Here is a 16,958-nt window from a genome sequence, read left to right as displayed (position 1 = left end):
TCTGCCAATCTTGAACAGAGTTTTTTGTTAAAATTGTAAACCATGTGCTGGTTTCTTCTGGACTTCCATACGCAACGACTACAATAGAGAGAGCTTCAGACTGGACTGCAGAAACGCAGACTCCATAACAAAGAGTGCGACGCATCCGATGCCTCCTATCCAAAGCATATGGTGATTTGTTTCCCTTCTCTCTGAGAACCCTGGTGATGAAGAACATGTCACAACAGCACACACTGCCATGTGACAGCAGCTCCAGGAAGCTGTTGATTTGCAGCATATTCACACTCGGTGATAAAGTCACAAGCCTCCCTACTCCTCAGAAAGATTAGCTCTTAGGGGAACTCCTGTTTCTGATGTTTATTTTTACTTTTTCTTTCACCAAAACAAGAGGGGCGGGCATAACAGGGGAAAATGAAATGAACACAAGAAAGAATGTAGCTGCACATAGATTAAAAAAAACACTGGAAAATCTGCAGAAACCACAAATTAACTCGGGGTGAGATGGGAGAGAAATTCCTACCTTTCCGACCACATCAGCCCTGTCGGTGGCCACTGCACCAGTGCTGACCTGCAGCGGATGGGGGACCAGGCCGGCTCTGCAGAGCCCCACATCTGGACAGAGTGGGAGCTCACGGCTCCACCGGCTTTTGTTTCCTACCTGCAACGCCTTTGGCCTGAGGCACTATATTAAGCCTCATTCCCACACTCACTCAGAGTGGGGGCGAGGATAACATTCCCTCCAATGAACTAAAATCTTTTCACAAAAGGAGTAGGTCTTGAACAAAGCAGAGATGGAGAGGCTGGGACCGAAACGCCAACTGTGTTGGAGTGAGAAGCATCATCAGCTGATTGTCTGTGGTTGTGACTTATTTTAATCTCAAACCAGCTGCCAGGCCACCCAGCATACTCCTGGGCCCCCTTTCCTAGTTAGTGTTGTGTGTTCCGGGAATGCAAATGAATTTAACCATCAGCCTAAGTAAAACATAATCACTAAAGAATATCTGTTTGGCTAAAAAAAATTATATCACATGTTTTGGTGAATGTTGGAATATTTCTCTTTTCACTGGATCATCAAGAACCAACTGCATTTTAAAAGGTTCCAGTGCATAAAAAATAGCCTTAAGCATTATTTACAATAGCCAAAAGGCAGAAGTGATGAAAGCATCCATAATGGATGAATGGATACACAAAATGTGCCACGTACATACAATAGAATATCATTCAGCCTTAAAAAGGAATGAGATACTGACACATGCTACAACATGGATGAATCTTGAGGACATTACGCTAAGTGAAATAAGCTGTCATGAAAGGACAAATACTGTATGATTCCACTTGTAGGAGGCTCCTAGAGATGTCGAATTCGTGAAGATAGAAAGTAGAATGCTGGTTGCTGGGGGAGGGGGAGGTGGAGGGGGAGGTGGGTGTTACTGCTTAATGGGTGCAGAGTCTCAGTTGTGCAAGACGAGAAAGTTCTGGAGATTGATTGCCCAACAATGTGCATGTACTTAGAACTACTGAACTGTACACCTAAAAAAGTTAAGACAGTACATTTTCTGTAATGTGTGTTTCACTACAATTAAAATTAAAAAAAAAATACACTTAAAGGAGAGATGGGTGAGAGAAGGGGAAAAGGGTGAGGGGCCTGATAAATTGGAATCTGCAGAGAACTGAGCTCGTCCTGGGCTGTGCTGTCAGCCCGCTGGCCCCACCCTCAGGGCTGCCCTGTGCTATCTGTGTTCCCCACGAGGAGGGAAAGGTGACAGCAGCGCGGGGTTCTTTTCCAGGTTTATCTCAGACATCGTTTCAGCTCCCCATTCCCATCTTCCCTAGAATGGGATCTTACTGACAGCATCGCACACCTCCACTGCTCTCATGGCTAAAAGGAAATAAGAAGTTATGCTTCCTCAGGAAAACGCTGGAGGTCCTTGATTTAAGTCAAGGACATGCCAAAGGACTTCCTCACTGGGCAGGCGCTCCCTGTCCCTGGACCTCACCTTAGCCTTGCGCTTGCTGTCGTCCATGATCATCTTCCAGTCCGAGCCGTTGTTGCTGTATCCGATCTTGAATTTCCTCATGAACACCTTGTTCTCCCGGTGCTTCCCCCCCTGAATGATGACGCCCCTCACAATCTTCTCCTCCCCCAGGTCCACTTGGAGCCACTCGTTTATGTATGGGTGAGGTGCCGGTGGTAGTGCCCAGCCGGAGCGACTGGTTACTAGGCGAATATTTTCAGGCATCCAGTTTCGGTCCCCTTGGTTTGAGGCTGTAATCTGGGAGTCAGAAATAAGTCCAGACACCATACCCAACATTCCAGAGCAAGGATAATCTAGAGTGGAATGAAATAGATAATGTGAAATAGTTTTCCAGAACTCTCCACGCTTAGAAAGAGAATACAACATATCAAATAAAAACATTGTATCCATTCATATGCATTTTTAAATCTCTGAATTATTTGACATTACTAGAGCCTTTCCTCCCTCAAAACTTTCTTCCACTCCTTCAGAACTTCCCTCCCTGCACTCACATTCCAATAAAGGAAATCTTCAATAAGAACACACATGTCCCCCGTCTTGAGTTCTTTCAAGTTGAATGTCAAACTCTTGACGTTCCAGCCCCTTTGGTGTTGAGACATTATCCCTACATGAAGTGTAGGCCCCGCTCAATAGGGTTCAGATTATGATAACTGGATATAGATAAATCAACAATTCCAACAGCAAGAGAGTTGCTAAAACAAAGGTAAAAAGAAGGTGACGAGGAAGTGCATAGAATGAAAACGCTTGACTCAGCCTGAAGGAGTAAGATGGGCTTCTGGGGGGGGGGCGGAGGGCCTTGGGACTGAGTGTTGAAGGAGAGTGCCCATCGTCCCCGACAGGTGCCCGCCCCATCCCCACTTCTAACTACATTAGAAACTTTCCACACGAATATCCCATTGTCCTCTCAAATGTACCATGTCCAAACTGAAACAGTCTTTTCCCCTGGACACCGAATTCCTTACTGAGTTCTGTATTTTAGTTGGTGGCATTACTAATCAGCTAGTTCCTGCCTCGTCATCTTGTCTTTCCCTATTTTAGGTTTCCATTCCTGTTCTGCTACCAAATCCTGGCATGTTTTCATAAAAAAAAAAAAAAAGATATCTTGGACCTGGCTTGTGGTCTCTACTTCCTTTGGCATCATCCTGATCTGAGTACTCATGGCTGGGGTGCTAAATGGTCTCCTGGTTGGCCTCCCAGACCCCACTTTTGAATCTACAGTACACATAACTGCCGTATAACTTATCATAAGATTTTGTTTTTGCAATGTCATTCTGCGGCACAAAAATCTTCCATTGCTAAATAAAATAAGCCAGAGGTGAAAGGACAAATACTGTGTAATTTGCTGATATGAGGGACCTAAAGCAGTCAGACTCATAGAAACAGGAAGTAGAATGGTGGTGGCCTGGGGCTGGAGGGAGGGGGAAGGGGGAGTTAGTCTTTAATGGGTACAGAGCTTCAGTTTGGGAAGATGAAAAATTCTGGAAATGGATAGTGGTGATGGTTGCACAATAAAGTGATTGTACTTAGTGCAACTTAAGTTTGTACTTAAAAATGGTAAAAGTGGTCAACTTTAGGTTATGGATATTTTACCACAATGATAAAAGAGAGAGATCTTTAAAAAATTTCCTGGAGCCGGCCCCATGGCCCAGTGGTTAAGTTCGCGCGCTCCGCTTCGGCGGCCCAGGGTTTGGATCCTGGGCGCGGACATGGCACCGCTCATTAGGCCGTGTTGAGGTGGTGTCCCACATGCCGCAACTAGAAGGACCCACAACTAAAAATATACAACTATGTACTGGGGGCATTTGGAGAGAAAAAAAAAGGAGGGGGGAAAAAACAAGAAGATAGGCAACAGATGTTAGCTCAGGTGCCAATCTTTAAAAAATAAAATTTTCCTTGGCTCTCCGTTATTTATAGGATGATATAAAAAATCTCTCTCTGGCTTTTAAGACCCTCATTTTGATTTCGTCCTTTTATCTAATCTTATTTTCTATTACTATCAGTATATTCCAGTTAATCCATTTTCTTCTTATATATCATAGATATAATTCTCCTCATTGCCTTTGCTTAGAATGTTCCTGCTGCCCCCTCATCCTCCTGTTAACAGAGGTAACTTCTGCCCAAACTTTAAAACCCAGCTTAAGACTCTTCACGAAAACTTCTCAAACGACTCTAACCTTTATCTGAGCTCTCCCTTCTCAGAAATAGGATTACATGAACAGGGCATAACACAGAGTTTAGCACTGAACGGTTCTCTCCATGTTTTAAGATTGGTAGTCTTGTATCCACAGCTAGATTATAAATTCTTTGAAGGCAATGAATACCATCGTAGATCTTTTCATATCTTCTACAGCCCAAGTAGCTTTTGAACCCAAGGAGACTGTCAATAATTGATTACTTGATTGGTGGCTTAATAAAAAAATGTTCAACACCTCAATTATTCTCCTTTCAAAATTGTACACCTCAATCAAGGACATGCATAGGAATGATAACCAATTTTTCTTTGAAGCAACTCAATTCTGCACAATATAATCAGAATTTTGCCTAAAAATATAATCACCCTGAGCGGCATGTATCTAATGCAAATAAACTATGTCCATGTTATCAGCTGAACCTCATGAATTAATCACTCAGATCCTTTCCACATGAGTTGTACAGTTCAGAGCACGTCGTTTCTTTCCTCAAACATTCCTTGCCTGCTTGCCTAGGAATTATGCATGTACTTTCAACCAAGCAGGCCAGGCCTTCTGTATCATGTCCTTGCAAGGCCTCTCATTTACCCCTTTTGCTGGAGGCAACTGAAATGAAGAACTTTCTCGCCTAGGTGTGGGGCCTATGGGTTGAAGGAGTTGGAGGGTGGGAGGTAGGAGAGGCCTTCTCTCATTCTGTTCCCTATACTAGGAATTCCCCATCATCTTGCCTTTCCCACTATCTGTACCACTTAAAATCTTGACCCATTTTCGAATGTTACGTCATTTATTCAGTTTTCCTGATCTCTCCAACCAAAGGTGGTTTTCCTTTTCTGGGAGTCTTCCTGGAGCTTTATCTGCACTTCTCATCTTTTGGGGATCATATTCAGTTCCTTGGGTTGCTGCTTTATGCCTCCCCAGATTTTAAGTTCTTTCAGGGCATGAACTATGTCATATTTAAAAATTTTCTGTGACTCCTTATGCCCTGCTTTATACATAGTGTTTGCTCAACAAGTATTTGTTGAATGAATCAACTTATCGACACAAGGAAAGGCAGCTGTGATTTTTCCCAAGCACCCTTTCCTGTAATGCAGCCACAGTAGTTGCTCCAGGCTGGGATCTGGAAACCAAGAATAAATTCAATGGGGATTAAAAAAAATTTACAAAAACTCTTCTACTGAGGGACTCTGAAATTATAGTGTCAAAAATAGAAGTCACAGTTTTGGTCACTGTGGTCACACCTGCCTGATTCAAAACCAGTTTTTATAAAGAAAATGTTTAGCTGGTAATGAGGACCAGATGTTACCATTTGGAGAAAAACACAATTACCTTGAATACTGTAAGGAGCACAGAACCTTTACCAGATTGATGTCCTTTCTCTGACGCAGAGCCAGCTGGGGCACAGCTTACGTATCAGCAAACATAGTGATGCCCAGCCCCACTCAGCCGACACATCCATAGTGCTCCAGTGAGACTGTCATTCTTTTTGTGTGTCTGCCTCATCCAAAAAGAACAATGAGGATTTGCCTTTGACTGAAAACTATGTGACTCTTTTACAGTGATTGGGAGAAAAACTATATTAACAACCCAAGGTTTGAATGAGATGCTAGGATCTAACTCTGTTCTTCCATAGTAGGCTGGCTCAGATGCCCTTTAGCCTGACTTCATGTCAAACCCTTTGGAAAGAGTGCTGCCAGATTTAGCAAATAAACAATCAAACAAAAACAGCAGAACAAGAAACAGGATGCTCAACTAAATTAGAGTTTCAAATAAATAAGGAATAATTTTTTAGTATAAATATGTCCCATACAGTATTGCAGGGGACATACTTATACTAAAAAATTATTCCTTATTTATTTGCATAAAATTTAACTGGGCATTCTGTATTTTACCTGGCAACCCTGTTTGCAAAGCTTAAAACCAACCCTTGATGGGAGGGAGAGATGAGTTCTGTGATGGGGGATTGAGGCGTTTATTTTCATTGATACTATTTTACAACAAAATCTTTGTATTCAGCTTTAACAGGAAAACAGAGATACACTGGCAAATCAAACACTCAGTTAATTAATTTTCAAAGAATGAGAAAGTAACAACTGCATTTGATGGGAGAACCTGAATGAGCATAATTTAATCTTCCCCTGATGACTCAGAAAGTACCTCTGGATGTTGTGGTGCCTGAGATCATCCCTGAGAACTTTGATTAACACAGGAACACACTGACGTGTGCAGAAGCACCAGTTAACAGACTTCCTGCTAACAAAGCAAGTTAACAGAGTTTATAGTGTGTCCTCATACATCACACAGTCACCTTCCAAGATTATTTTCATCAATTTCCATCTTTACCAAAATGATGAAGACTAGTTTGTCAAAATAATGAAAATGTTCCTTTGTCAATCACCTATAAAGCAGAATTCTTTGCTCCAATCTTGTTTTCTTTATATCTCTATGTGGTGACACACCATTGTATTCTCTGGATTTCCCAGGATTATATATTTCTAAAAAAATACTTTCTGAATATAAGAACTAGGTTAAAACTGGGGACTCGAGACTTTGGAAATCAAGTGCTGTACTCACATGGTAACTTTTAATTCTATAGCTTTTTAAGAACCCAGATTGAGTTAGGATATGCCTACTCAAGAGGACAGGGTGAATTTTTTGAGATCCATCACTTGTTTGTCAGAAGGCCTGGATAAAACCGCAATTCATTCATTCATTCAAAAATAAGTTCATGGAGCACTTACTATGCTCCAGATATACAGGGCACAATAGAAAATAAGGCAAACATGGCCCCTGCTCTCACGGATCTTCCAGTCCAGCAGAGATTCTTGTTTGTTCTTTTATTAATTTTCACTCTCAGGGGACCATGGCCTCTAAAAGAAGAAAATCATCTGTGTCTAGTATCAAGAAGAAAACACTGATATCCTTGTCTCGTTAGAGTCTCTGCTTGCTGGGTATTATTCTAGGTTGAACTGATTAAGTACTATGTACTGTTCACTTGGTACCATTCGATGATCACTTATTCTAAGCCAGGGATGTTACAAATATTCTTTCATTTAATCCTCATTACAGCTGAATATCTTACTGACCAGGAAATAGAGATCAGAGGGACTAAATATCTTGCTCATGGTCACACTAACCAAGTGGACAGTCCAGAGCAGAGCCTGGATGGATCTGTACCCCTTCCATCTGTGTGACCATCATCGTAACATGCTGGCCTCCCCAAGAGCTGCCTTGACCAATCATTTGTAGCTATCTCACCAGAAAGAAAGTGTCTAAAATATATTAGGGGTCATGGTTAAGATACTAGCACTGTGAGCCTAAAAGCAGTATCTTATTTGAAAAAAAATAGCTACTTAAAATAATTGTAAAAGAGAATATGTGCGAAAATATCGGAATATGCTATTTTAGACATCTATGTTTAATAACTAGGTCATTTAACTATTTTCAATAATCTGATAAACTATTTGCCTTTGTTGTGTGTGAAGACACACTCCCAGAATTAACTTTCAGGGAAATTTTTGTGAAAATGAAAAAGAGCAGTTTAGATTTAAATAAGCATTTTATTTAACTAAAAGGAGAGCCTGGAAATTCAGACTTCGGACTAACACGTTTGGAATCTTTATGAAGTTTACCTCATTTTTTTCTTTTTTCTTTTGGTACAGTGACATTGGATTAGGTTGGAGGAAAGGGCCAGAAATTTTCACTCTGACCTCAAATGGCCTCGTTTCTTTGAATTTATGGGTAGTTTCTCAAATTTGTAATGCTCTGAACATGACTTAGATCTTCCTTTTATGTAATTGCTGATCAAAACTAAAGCCAAGGTTGCATCTAACTTTTCAATGTCCTTTCTTCCTCCAAACCCCTCTCCACCCAATTCCTGCTTCCAAGGCCTTGAACATCCTAAGTCTTAGATCCCAAAACAACAAACAAGTCTGTCTCTAGGATGGAAATAAATAAATAAGTAAATTTTGCTAAGAAATCAGATATCAGTTTTTACTTTCCAAAATGGACTCTACTGTAAACAAGGGTAGTTTTTTTCTCCTTAGCTCTTCTCCAAATTATTTGTAATTTCATGGAAAATTACCCAGGTGATTTTTTTTTTCCCTCCAAAAGTCAGTATCTTCCTTCTCTTAAAATATTTATACCAAAGAGGATAAAAATAAAAACAATAGTGTTGGCATTCATGGAGTGAAAATTCAATGCCCTGAATATGTATAATAACATAAGAGTAACAGATAGTTCACACACTTTTAAAAGTTGTTCGCTGTTAATTACCTTTTGATTAATCAGTTGCTGATTCTGTTTGTGAACTTTTAAGCTTACTCTGAAGTTTACCTTGTACTGCCTTTTTTTACAAATGAAAACTTTGCAATGTATTTAGGTAAACGGAAAGGAATTCTAATGTGACTGCCATTCACTTCAGAATACAGAGCAGCTGTGTAGGAAGATTGGGGGCAAGTCCCAGCAGTGCTGACAGCCATAGAAACACAGTGAGAATAACAGCCAAGACCGTTCTTCTACTTCCAGCTCTGTCCCGACCTGGCCCTAATCTCTTAGCATCATACATGGCTAATCTCTCAAATGGGTACAATCCATCTACTCAAAGAAAATTTAACAGAGACTTTTAAAGCCCTATTAATGTCAGAAGAAACAAACTGAAAAACTACAAACATTGATAAACTGATTTCTAATATTAGTACAGTGGGCCCTCTATATCAGTGGGTTCTGTGTCCATGGATTCAACCAAACACCGATGGAAAGGCCTATGATGACTGTGTTTATACCAAACACATAGACTTTTTTCCTTGTATTATTCCATAAACAACAGAATATAACAACTATTTACGTAGGACTTACATTGTATTAGGTATTATAAGTCATCTAGAGATGACAAAGTGTACGAGAGGTTGTATGTAGGTTATATGCAAATAGCCATTTTGTGTAAGGGGCTTGAGCATCCACGGATTTTGGTATGTATTTGCAGGGTTCCTGGAACCAATCTTCTGTGGTTACCGAGGGACAACTGTATATTCATTCAACAAAAGGTAGGTATATATTGAGACAAAACCTAAGAGAAAGTTGTCAGGGTAGACAGTGAATAAAAGGAGAAATTCTCTTAAGTTTAACCCCTCCTTAACTGTAGCTGAAAGGGCCACCTCTAGACTTCAAAATTAAAAGATAAAGCAGGTGGGGAACGTTTCATACAACAGTTACTTATTGTAAATCTACCAAATACCAGTCAGTGTGCTGAGCTCCCAGGAGACAAGGATGGAAGGCAGATGCTTGTCTTCATGGAGCTTACCATCTAGTGGAAAGGCACCACTTCAATACCTACCACACGCCAGGCTGTGCCAAGTGCTTCATATCCACAGGCTAACCCATCATGACAGCAACCCTGCCTGGTGTACACCATTATGACTGTTTTCCGGGTGAGATAACTAAGGTTTTGAAAGGTAGCAGATTACCCAAAGAAATAAGCTAGTGAGAAAGTGCAAGTTGGACTTAAAACTCAGATTTGTCTAAATCCAAAGCGAGTGCTCTTAACTACTGAATGAAAATGACAGCATTTATACAAAATTACTCTCCCTATATTTAAAAGTTTAGACAAATCAAAACTAGGCAATCTTCAGGCCAGAGCTCACCTGTCATCTTGCAGCCATATACTTCAAATCTCAATGATATGCCAGTCTCCCAAGTCAAAGGTTTGATTCGGACGAATCGAGTTATCAGTGGTTTGGGGAAAACTCCAAACACAACATCTGTGGGGTTGGTGTTTCCTTGAAAAATCTATAGGGAAAAAGAAAGGGCCTTTTAATAACAGGCTTTTGGGATTTAAAACAAATCCAAAAATATGTTTTCATAAATGCTTGTAAAAATTATTTACAATTTCAGTGTTGCCTATCAAAGTTGAGCTGTGTTAATAACTTATGTTATTTTTCCACATGATGGCTATCAGAAAGGATCGTGTCTAATATAGAATGTTGTCCTCATCATTTATTCAATTTTCTGAGTGACTAGAGCCTCCAAAAACACCATTACACGGACAACATTTGTTAAAGAATATGTGCTATTATTTTTAAAAGTGGGAAATTATTACTTTATCATAAGGACCTACAGAATACCATAGACATTTCGTGGGAACTCTCACTATTTTACTTTCCCAGAACCCCCGGAAAGAGGGCTTTCTGAGTTCAGTGTAGGGTCTGGCTTTTTGAAAATTCTAGGTTATGCTCCAGCTATGGCACTAGGTCAAGTAGCTTCCTCCCTTTTAGCCCATTTCTTGACGGAAGATCTCATCCCTGACATTAATTCATGACTTTAATCTTTTTTGGTTATTAGTAAAATTATGTTTTAGTGGTCAAAATGAAAACTGAGTTATAAATTAATGGAAAATCAGCTTTTCCAGGGCTTCTGCTTCTAGTTTTAAAAATGAGTCATCTTATTCTAAGAAAGATGAGGCAAATGTAATGAGCACCAGTCACGAACCAGTTTCCCGCAAACATCTGTCGGGGCCACTCTGCCAGGGCCTGGTGCCACAGCAGCTCTCCAGCAAGATCTCCAAGGAGTGGAGCCTGTCTGCCGTGGTGGACCACTGGCACTAGACCTGCTTCAGGTGGAACCGAAAGTCTTCACTTTCCTGGTTCTTACTTCTGCCCTGGGTTGGGGACAGCCCATGGAACATGCCTCAGTGGTAAGTGCTTGTACCCAGCACTGTCACATAGCCGGTCTCCTCTGTCCTCTGTCCAGGCTGTGTAACTAGAGCATTACTGGGTCCATCAGGGGCTTGGGGATTCCTCCCCACCTTTCCCGGTAAGTTCATGGAAGAGGACCACAGTTGTCTAATGCTTGCTCTTCCCCTGGGAGAAAGGGCTTCTAAAAGTTGGGAGAGTATTTTTACTTCATTTAGCTTAAGTGGCCTGCACGGTGGAAGGTAGTCAAATACTTCACAAAGTCAGCCGCTGGCCTGATCCCTCTCTGGAGACGATTTAATATCATAATTTATCCTAGCCTGTGATGGCTTCTGGATTTCTGTCTTACTTCAGCAAATCTCTCTGGGAAACAATCTGTGTGGGAGCATTTTTTGTGTGACAAGGAATAATGAGTAGCTGCCAGAAGGAGCAGAGTCCCAAACCATAGTGCATAAAGGGTCAGTAAGCCTACTTCGGGGAGAGACCAGCAGTCTGTCAAGATGGCTGCACGCTCCAACGTAGGTTGGAGGGGTGCACATTTGGCTCATTCTGAGGGAATTTTATGTTTGCTGAAAACCATGGAAGGACATACATTCCACTCCACAAAGAGAAGATTGCCAGAGTTGTAATTGGGGAGGTAGGGCCAGCTCTCCAGAGGAAAGGGGGGCAGAGGGAAGAGCGCAGTGGCTGAAAGTCCTCACAGTACAGAGAAAAGCAGGGTGGGCAACAATAACCAGTCTCCAGGTGGACATCTGAATTTCATTTAGGTCAATGAAAGCACTCAGACAGATGCTAGCTCTAATCTCTGCTGAATCCTTCTTTATTCCTTCTGCCTCTTACTCTGGAAGCCCTTCTGTGTGCAGGGTGTTCCTGACAGTGCACCCAGGGCAAGCTGTGCACCATCAGACTCCCCCTCAGAACTGTGTGTGCTCTCTGACACCCCCTTCTGGGCCATGGAAACAGTCCATGGACAATGGCTGAAGAGGACATCTTGAAGAAGCAGCAGTCATTTTTTTAAAGAAACGGGCTGAAGGTCTAGGGTCAGTTCCTCCTACTCTCTCTGCGTTCTTTTGATTGTTCGTATGTGCTTGGCTTTAGTGAAGTTTTTTGATTGTTTCTTTGAAACTAAAGCATGTCTTCGAAAAACTACTCCAAAATAAGAATAAGCCATGAAACTCAGGGCCAAAATTTACTCGCTTAACCTCCACAAATGTTGACTGTGAGGCGTTTTCTTTCCCTGATGGAGGATTGGTTTCATGTCCTCCAGGGCTAGACTATGGCCTTGAACTTGCCTGTCCACAGAACTTCTCTTTCACAGAAAAGGAATATATCTGCTTCCATCTTGCCTGACCTAAATGAGTGGGGGTTTGCAGCTAATGAAAGGGAATTAATAGTTCTCTCAGTCCACACCCAGGAGGCCTTTCTCAGATCCAGATCCAGAAGGAGAAAATCAAGACCATGAATGTTCGGAAAAGAGACAAGGACAGGTTAATTGGCCTTTTCCCAAACCCAGGATTTCCAGGTATCTGGATCTTTCCTACTATCCTCATCAATTCCATGCGTTTTACTCAGCCTCCAGGGCAAGCTTTTAATTTTTGGGAAACAGCGAGTATGAGTTCTCAGAGATCTTTTGATTAGTAAATCAGAACAAGCATAACTTCAAATAAACAGGCAGGCTGAGAAAAGCCTCTCAGTTTCAAACGATTTCGGGCAGAGTACCAGGAGGCAGGGCATGGTCGCACGGCCTCCTGGCTGAAAACAGTGAGCAGGTAGCATGTCATTTGTGAGATCTGAGGGAACACAACAAACTACCTTCAGTTCTAGTCATTCTCACAGAAGCAGCCAAACACGCTTGTAAATTAGCTTGTGAGCCACAGAGAGTAGAGGAAAAGGAGTTTTCTAAAACCAGCCCATTACAGAGAGGAGGAAAGAATGAATCCATGAAAGAGAATGAAGAAACACAGGGAAATAAGAAAACAGATCCTAAGGGTCTAAGAGGATGCTGTTTATCCTATGCACAGGCCACGTCCTGGTGGGAGGTTTAAAGTGGTTCTCGAGTCTGACACTTAATTTGGCTGGTATTGACTTTTCTTGGAAACATCTGTATGATTTCCTTTTGGCTTCTGGATCTGGTAACACGAGACCCCTTGGTCAGATTTTAAACCTCTAATTGCACTCTTCATTTAAAATCAATTCAAAAATAAACCAGGCCAGACAGAAAGCTCCCAAACAAACAAGTAAAAATTAATCATCCATTTCAAAGACTGAATTGGTTGAGGAGGTCGCAGCCAAACTTACAACAGGTTTACTTCCTTCTTTGATGGTGATCCAGTCTTCCCCATTGGAACTAATGTCTATTCTGTAAGTCTTGACGTAGTATTTCTTCTTGGTTTCTTTGGAAATGGCTCCCTGTGTCCCGACAGCAGTGACAAAGCGCAGAAGGCCCAAGTCTACCTGCAAGACAAGACAAGCGTGGTCATTTGCTCATCCCTGCACCACCATGACCTGGAGCATCTTTTCCTGTGGGCTCCACAGTGTGGTTTTCATACACCTGGCATAAATAGACCTAATTCCATCCGGCATCAACAAACCCTAATTCTCCATTTCCATTCCTTCTAAAGAAAGGCACAGACATGATAAGACAGCAATTGCCTTAGGTTGGCAAGCACCGGGAAGAGACCTTTCTCATTGCTGCAACCAAGACTGCTTGATCCCTGGTACAAAAGAGAAAACTGGGTTCAATATCATGTAGGTGTATCTTCTAAGAGATTAAAAGTACTTTCCAAACAGCACATTAATATATGTCATTTTACAAAGAGAAAATCAAGACAAACTCACATATTAGATGCTAGAGAAGCCTGGACTAGAACTACAGTCTAACATGGACCTATTTCCCATCACCCTTCAGCATCCTGCCTCCTTCCAAATAGAATGAGACTGAAACAATACTGATTTTGAGAGCACTACAATTGTTGTGGTTTGGGAAATGGGCTATACAGTTGTAATATGGAATGGAGTGAAGAGGAGGAGGGAAAAGTAAGGATTTTTGTTTCATCTACATTTCTCCCTTTTCTGTATCTTCCTGTGGCCTCTCCTCTTGCAGTTCAGCTTGAGAGGCAGGTGGACTCTGAGGCATCATCTAGGAAGGACTGATGCCTCCATGTCTCAACTGCTAGGGCTTGCAAGCTTCTACTGCTAAGTGTCTAATGGAGAAGCTCGTCAACACAGCAGCCCTGCCTTCACTCTCACTAGCCTATCTCATACCCTGAAGGTGAGAATCTTGCGGGGCACCATAGTAGTGATGATCAGAGGATGATCAAAGCCTCAAGGTCCGTGATTTCATCCCAGAGGTCTGCAGTGGCTGACTTGCTCCCATGGCCCTGTGATGTGAGAGGGAAGGACAAGGATCTCAGCATCGGGTGCTCAAGGTTCTAGTACTGGCTCTGCCACTAGCTGGCCATTGGGCCTTGAGCGAATCATTTCATCTTCAGGCTTCCAGTTCTTCATTTGTAAAATGAAGCTAGAAGGCCCCTTTCACTCTGATTTCCCATGATTCCATGTTTTCATAAAGTAAAATAGCTTTTTTCTTTACTCTTATTTCCATCATTAATAATCAAGAATAATCTTAAAACAAAACCATTACTAATTTCTATATATTAGAAGTGTTTTCTTTTATGGATACATTTGATTATTCCTATAAAATTATTTCCCTGTATTTATTATACCCTCTATCTACTGCATTTCTGTATAATACAGAAACTTTAAAGAAATGAAACGCATATCAATGGCAAATATTTTGTAAAGGACACAGAAAGAAATTGCACATTATGACTGATTAACAATAACAAGATATTTCAACAGTACATTCATTATTAAGAGGCAAGAGAATGCCATTTTCCCTTAAAATAGAAACAAAAGCCAAAAAAAACCCACAAAAAAACCCCAACACCACCCCCACCACAACTTTTGAATCATGCTCTCCGGTTACTATATGACAATGCAATTTTCAGAAAACAATATTTCAATTAATGTTCTAGTGCCTCTAGGCCATGAACACCTAAAGAATATCTATTTTATGCACAGCCTGCATCATGAAGAATAACTATTGTCTTTATGAATTGCTTTTTCCTGAGCGCCCTTGAAGTAGTTAAATCAACATGTTGCCCATTCCTTCAAAACTAAATCAGGAGGTACATACAGGAAAAACAGCAATATCCTTGGCACATGGAAGCCAACTTGAAGTCAGACAATTCAACAATAGGAGATTCTATCTAGAAAGGAAGGGGGTACCATTCAATGTAAAACAAATTTTATTTAATTTACTTGATTACTGATGTAAATGCAATGCTCTGACTGCTTTTACCAGATTTAAGAGAAAAAGGAGCAAGATTTTAATAGAAATTAATATTTTAGGATAATAATGGTGGATGTTTTAAATTTTAATTTAACAAATAAATATTTACCCAACACATTTCTATCAAGTGTCTATACTTAACTGAAATTTGCATTTTTTCAAAAGTGAACCATAATGCTTTGTACAAGTTTGTGTACAAATTTCAAAAATGGGAGGCAATCTACATTTGCCAGATTTAGCAAATAAAAATACAGGATGTTCAGTTAAATTTGAATTTCAGATAAACTACAAATAGTTTTAGTATGAGTACTTCCCGGCAATATTTGAGACATACTAACAACTGGTACATTGCTTGTTTGAAATTAAATTTAACTGGGTGCTCTATATGTTATCTGCCACCCCTAAAACTAACTCTATTCCAGACAAATAATCAGGTGATTTTAAGTTGCTGCAAAAACTCTCTGATTTCCTAAGGCTGCAATCTGAAAGTTAATGGTACTCTGGACATGGCTGCACTGAGCGATTTCCGCTGTTTTCAAATGCTCTCAGAACCCTTAGTGCTTTACTGACTATCCATTGAATCAAGCCCAATGCCATGCCCACTTTCAAGCTGAAGGGCCCTTAAAATCTTGATGTCCAAGGAAGCATGAAGCAGAGCTATTTAAATAAACTCTTCCTGTCAAACTTACAAATGGCTCTTCAGTCTGGAAATGATTAAGTTCCCAAGAGTGCATATTCAGCTTAGGATGATTTGAAAGAACTCTAGAACTTCATTCTCCTTTTCCTATTTTTAAAATTTTGTTTGTAGGGTAAGATTTAGCTACTAGGTAGGAAAGAAGTTAACTGGTGGTCAACTGGAAGAATTCTAGGCACTAGAAAGAGCTGACTTTAAGGAAGGAGCAACTGACTAGAATTAACTGGGACCCAACATAGGAAACATCCAAAGTCCCAGATAGAAAGGCCCGAAAGCAAATGCATGAATCACTCCTAGAAAAAAAGATATTTTCTTTTCTCAACAGCAATGAAATGCATCAGCCACCTCCCCTGGTAAATGCGTAAATCTTCCTGCTGTGCTTTACAACTGCAGATTCTCTTATTTATCACACTGGGATACTTGAAATTTCAATTCATTTTTCTTCCTAACATTGCTGCCACTGGGTTTAGCAAGGATGAATGACAACCCCATAAAATGATTGGGCTGGGACCTGACCCAGTGCAGTTAAAATCGGATGGTATCCAGAGCTCTAACAAGACACAGCCTCCCCAGCGCTGTGGGAACTCCAACCGGCAACACTGGGGAAGTTCTTTTAAGTTCTTTCTTCTTAGGTTCCTTTGGGGAATGTCCTACTGCGACCCTCATATGCCTGAGAGTTTGAGAGGAGATACGTAACCTTCAGCCTCAGAAGCACCCCTGCTCATACTGCTGGTGTCTATGTTAGGAGACCCGGAAGGACTCAATGCCTGCGAGTTTACACCTCTCTCATCGGTAAGCCATTTCTGCTAATCATGATATTGGCCCAATCTACTTTTCGGTCTCACCTGCTACACCTATTCCCCTCCAGCCATATCTTCCAGCCATATTAAACTATTTGTTATTCCTAACACAAGATAAGCCTTTTTTGTCTACATGCCTTGACATGTAATAACTTGACTTGAAATAACCTTTTCCTCTCTTTTGACTAGAAATGACTTT

General features: G+C 41.0%; 1 protein-coding gene across 8 annotated transcripts in view; it reads right to left on the bottom strand.

The window, feature by feature from the left end:
- The window catches only part of NRP1 (neuropilin 1), a 146,886-nt gene that overhangs the window by 37,518 nt on the left and 92,410 nt on the right, over positions 1-16,958 (bottom strand). For all 8 annotated transcript variants that reach the window (XM_070501140.1, XM_044762201.2, XM_014849621.3 and 5 more), the window contains exons 8-10: positions 13,210-13,365; positions 9,865-10,009; positions 1,998-2,329 (exon numbers count right to left, since the gene is read on the bottom strand). In XM_070501140.1, the coding sequence (XP_070357241.1) occupies positions 1,998-2,329; positions 9,865-10,009; positions 13,210-13,365 (633 nt within the window). The remainder of the gene's footprint in view (positions 1-1,997; positions 2,330-9,864; positions 10,010-13,209; positions 13,366-16,958) is intronic.

This window comes from Equus asinus, chromosome 29 (genome assembly GCF_041296235.1).
Source record: "Equus asinus isolate D_3611 breed Donkey chromosome 29, EquAss-T2T_v2, whole genome shotgun sequence".
NCBI classification, from domain to species: Eukaryota; Metazoa; Chordata; class Mammalia; order Perissodactyla; family Equidae; genus Equus; species Equus asinus.
Note: the sequence above shows the minus strand (reverse complement) of the source record. Positions and strands in the feature narration are given on the sequence as shown.